Here is a 4,866-nt window from a genome sequence, read left to right as displayed (position 1 = left end):
CTGGATTAATACATAAATATACTAGATAGTGCTTTGTGTTCTGGTTTTTCCATTTTGTGACAAAGCAAGAGAGACCCTTTCATTGAAGATCTTTAAAGTGTTCACTTGGTCACAATCAAAATAATGGTAACATAGACATATACAAGGGGAACCCCAAAAAAACAGGAATTATTTTTGGAGGCAGGCTCCTTGTAATAGATGCTTCCCCCACTAGGTAAGTGTTCTAGGAACCCACCAGCATCAGTGTACCAGCTAGTGTTGTTGTGAGAGGCTGCATTTAGCTTCAGTGAATTTTTTTTTGAGATTCTATCAGTGCATTTGCACATTTTATGATGGGTGATTTACGAGCACAACTGCCAACACTGCACTGAGTGTTCAGTAGTTTTTGACCAAAAACAACATGACTCCTTTGCCTCACTCTCTGTGTTTACCTGATCTTATCCCAAGCGACTTTTCTTTGTTTACCCAGATTTAAAAAGTCTTCAAAAAGAAATGTTTTGCCAATGTTAAAAAGGCCAAACCAAAAACAGCAGGAGCACTAAAAGTTATCAAAAGTTGTCCAGGCAGATCTTAATTTGCTGTTACTGTTCAGGCAGTCCTCTCACCTTGGCCTCCCAAAATGCTGGGATTACAGGCATGAGCCACCGTGCCCAGCCTAAGTGCACAATTTTTAATAATTAATTTATGGCCAGAATTGCCTGAGCCCGCGGTTTCGAGACCAGCCCAGGCAATTTGGCAAGCCCTCATATCTACAATAAATCAAAAATTGGCCGGGCATGGTAGTGTGGGCCTGTAGTTCCAATTACTTGAAAGGCTGAGGCGGGAGGATCACCGGAGCCCAGCAGGTTGATGCTGGGGAGGCCGTGAGTATGCCACGGCACTCCAGCCTAGGCGACAGAGTGAGACTCCAACTAAAAAAATAATAATTAAATAATTAATGGGGTTTTTTGGGTCCCACCTCATGTGTATATGTGTGTGTGTGTGAGTGTGTGTATACACATATATAAAATGATCAGTTTAATGGACGTAATCAGATACATGTAAGAATATTTGTTGGTTGGGCTCAGTGGCTCAGCCTATAATCCCAGCACTTTGAGAGGCTGAGGAGAGTGAATTGCCTGAGTTCCCGGACCAGCCCAGGCAACTTGGTGAGACCTCATCTCTAAAATAAATTTTTTTTTTTTTTTTTGAGTTGGAGTCTCACTCTGTCACCCAGACTGGAGTCCAGTGACCGCTCCCGGCCACCGCAGCTTCGACCTGCTGGGCTTCGGCCATCCTTCCGCCTCAGCCTTTCAAGTAATTGGAACTGCAGGCCACCAAGCCCAGCTTAAAATAAGTTTTTAAAAAAGTAGCCAGGCATGGCAGTGCGCACCTGTAGTTCCAGCTACTTGGAAGACTGAGGTGGAAGGATCACCTGAGCCCAGCAGGTTGAGGCTGTGGTGGCCGGGAGTGTGCCACTGCCCTCCAGCGGGGTGACAGAGTGTGACTCCGACTCAAAAAAAAAAAGACTATTCGTGACATTCGTATGTACAAAGCAGCTTTTTTTTATCACTCTTGATTATATTACATTTGTATATAAAAATTTACTTTATTTGGACAGATCTTAATTTGCTGTTACTGTATCAAGGCATTGCCACCATTTTGGGTTTGTTGTTGTTTTTTTTGAGTTGGAGTCTCACTCCGTTACCCAGGCTGGAGTGCAGTGGCATACCCACAGCCACCCCAGGGTTGACCTCCTGGGCTCCAGCGATCCTTCCACCTCAGCCTTCCAAGTAGCTGGAACTACAGGCACACGCTACCATGCCGGTCTAATTTTTCATTTATTGCAGAGACTAGGTCTCACCAAGTTGCCTGGGCTGGTCTCGAACCAATGGGCTCAGGCAATCCACTTGCCCTGGCCTCCCTAAGTGCTGGGATTACAGGCTGAGCCACCAAGCCCAGCCACCTTTTTGTTTCTGGTTTTTATTTTTTGAGTCAGGGTCTCACTCTGTTGCTCAGGCTGGAGTGCAGTGGCATGCTCACAGCCACCACAGCCTTGACCTGCTGGGCTCAGGCAATCCTTCCACCTCAGCCTTCCAGGTAGCTAGAACCACAGGCACATGCCACCACACCCAGCTATTTTTTTTGGTTTATGTAGAGACAGGTCTTGCTGTATTACCTAGGCTGGTCTCGAACCCCTGAGCTCAGGCAATCCTCTCACCTCCACCTCCCGAAGTGCTAGGATTATAGGCCTGAGCCACCGCCTGGCTTTTTTTTGAGTCAGAGTCTCACTCTGTTGCCCAGGCTGGAATGCAGTGGCTTACTTACAGCCACTGCACCCTTGACCTGCTGGGCTCAAGGTGTTCCATCCACCTCAGCCTTCTAAGTAGCTGGAACACCAGGCATGTGCCACCATGCCCGACTGATATTTTGATTTATTATAGAGACAAGGTCTCGCCATGTTGCTCAGGCTGGTCTCAAACCCCTGAGCTCAGGAAATCCTCTTGCCTCTGCCTCCCAAAGAGCTGGGATTACAAATGTGAACCACCGCACCCAGCTGTGACCTATTTCTTAACCAAGATGGTAGCTAAAAGGGTGTGTTCATGGCATAATAATTCATTTAACTATACACTGCCAGCCAAACTGGAGTGCAGTGGCATGATCACAACTCACAGCAGCCTTGAACTCCTGGGCTCAAGTAATCCTCCTGCTTCAGCCTCCCAAAGTACTAGGATTATAGGCATGAGTCATTCATTGTGCCTGGCACTATATGTATATATTATTCTTCAATTAAAAATGTAAAAAATTTTCTCTACAGAAATCATGCCCAAGTTCAAACAACGAAGAAGAAAGCTCAAAGCCAAAGCCAAAAGATTATTCAGAAAAAAAGAAGCTTCTCACTTCCAATCCAAGCTAATTACACCTCCACCTCCACCACCCTCACCAGAAAGGTAAGACATAATGTGGAACACCAAAAATTGAGAGATCTGATCAGGTTAGGATAGAGTTACCAGATTTAGCAAATAAAAACATAGAATGCAGCCGGGCTCGGTGGCTCAGCCTATAATCCCACGCCTTTGGGAGGCTGAGGTGAATGGATTGCCTGAGCCCGCAGGTTCGAGACCCGCCTGGGCAACAAGACCTCATCTCTACAATAAATCCAAAAATCAGCTGGGCATGGTAGCGCATGCCTGTAATTCCGGCTACTTGGAAGGCTGAGGCGGAAGGATTGCCGGAGCCCAGCAGGTCAAGGCTGCAGTGGCCGGGAGTGGCCACTGCACTCCAGTCTGGGCGACAGAGTGAGACTCCAACTCAAAAAAAATATATATATATAGAGAGAGAGAGAGAGAGAGAATGCTCAGTTCAATTTGAACTTTATATAAACAATAATTTTTTAATATGTCCTATGCAACATTTGGAATATATTTATACCAAAATTATTCATCATTTATCTGAAATTAAACTTGAACTGGGCCGAGCATGGTGACTCAGCCTGTGGTCCCAGCACTTTGGGAGGCTGAGGTGAGAGAATTTCCTGAGCCTACAGATTCGAGACCAGCCTGGGCAACTTGGTAAGTCAATATCTCCACAATGAATCAAAAAATAAACCAGATGTGGTAGCACATGCCTGTAGTTCCAGCTATTTGGAAGGCTGAGGCAGAAGGATTGTCTGAGCTCAGCAGGTGGAGGCTGCGGTAGCTATGTGCGTGCCATTGCACTGCAGCCTGGGTGAGACTCCGACTCAAAAAAAAAGGGTTCTTTAGAGGCTAAAGGAAAATTTCCCTTTTGTCCTCTGAAGTTTGGCTGAAAAATCAACTGACAAAAGGCAGATTAATTGGAGAAAAGGCATACAAATTTATGATCGTGCACATGGGAGAGAACTACAGCATGATTACTCCAAACCCCTGGTGGGGTTCAGAAGCTTATATACCATCTTGAAGTTACAGAAGAAATGGGGGCTGGAATTATGGCAGAACAGTTTAGGGGAGGGGAAAAGTGGAGGCTTGGCTAGCAAAGGTGATCTTGTTACATAGATGAAACCTCACAGGTAGCAGCCCTCAGAGACAATAGACGGTAAATGATTCTTTCAGACTTTTAGAAATGTCAGACTAGCCAGGCTCGGTGGCTCAGCCTATAATCCCGTACCTTTGGGAGACTGAGGTGAGTGAATTGCCTGAGCCCACGGGTTCGTGACCCGCCTGGGCAACTTGGTGAGACCTCATCTTTACAATAAATCAAAAAATCAACCGGGCATGGTAGCACATGCCTGTAATTTCAGCTACTTGGAAGGCTGAGGTGGAAGGATCGCCGGAGCCCAGCAGGTCGAGGCTGCGGTGGCCAGGAGCAGCCACTGCACTCCAGTCTGGGAGACAGAGTGAGACTCCAACTCAAAAAAAAAAAAGAAAGAAAGAAATGCCAGACTCTCGGTTACTGTTTTCTAGATCTGGACAAGGGAAGGCTTCAGAGAAAGCTTGGCTGCATCAATTCTGAATTTCTCTACAGATGCAAAGCTCTCCCACAAAAGACAACTTGGCAGCTATTCTTGTATTTCTAGACCTCTTAATAGCCATCTTGAACTATGTCAAGGAAATGCATTTTGGAGTGAAATATATTGGTTTCCTTCTATTCAAATGAAGTGAAAATCACAAGGAATTATATTCAAATGCACAGTAACTATTTTCTTCTTTTCTGGTGAATTTAGTAGTATAATCTGGTAACTAGGTAATTAAAGTAGGGCATATGACTAGACTATTATTTTTTTTTAGTTGGAGTCTCACTACATAGCCCAACCTGGAGTGCAGTGGCATGCTCACGGCCACCCCAGCATCGACCTGCTGGGCTCAGGCCATCCTTCCACCTCAGCCTTCCAAGTAGCTGGAACTACAG

General features: G+C 45.7%; 1 protein-coding gene across 1 annotated transcript in view; it reads left to right on the top strand.

The window, feature by feature from the left end:
• Positions 1 to 2,795: 2,795 nt before the first annotated feature.
• PRR11 (proline rich 11) overlaps positions 2,796 to 4,866 on the top strand; it is a 21,878-nt gene continuing 19,807 nt past the window's right edge. The window contains 1 exon segment of the mRNA XM_008068284.2: positions 2,796 to 2,930. Coding sequence (XP_008066475.1) covers positions 2,803 to 2,930 — 128 coding nt within the window. The 5' untranslated portion in view covers positions 2,796 to 2,802.

This window comes from Carlito syrichta, unplaced genomic scaffold, assembly GCF_000164805.1.
Source record: "Carlito syrichta isolate Samal-C Ts95f unplaced genomic scaffold, Tarsius_syrichta-2.0.1 Scaffold309926, whole genome shotgun sequence".
Taxonomy (NCBI): domain Eukaryota; kingdom Metazoa; phylum Chordata; class Mammalia; order Primates; family Tarsiidae; genus Carlito; species Carlito syrichta.
Note: the sequence above shows the minus strand (reverse complement) of the source record. Positions and strands in the feature narration are given on the sequence as shown.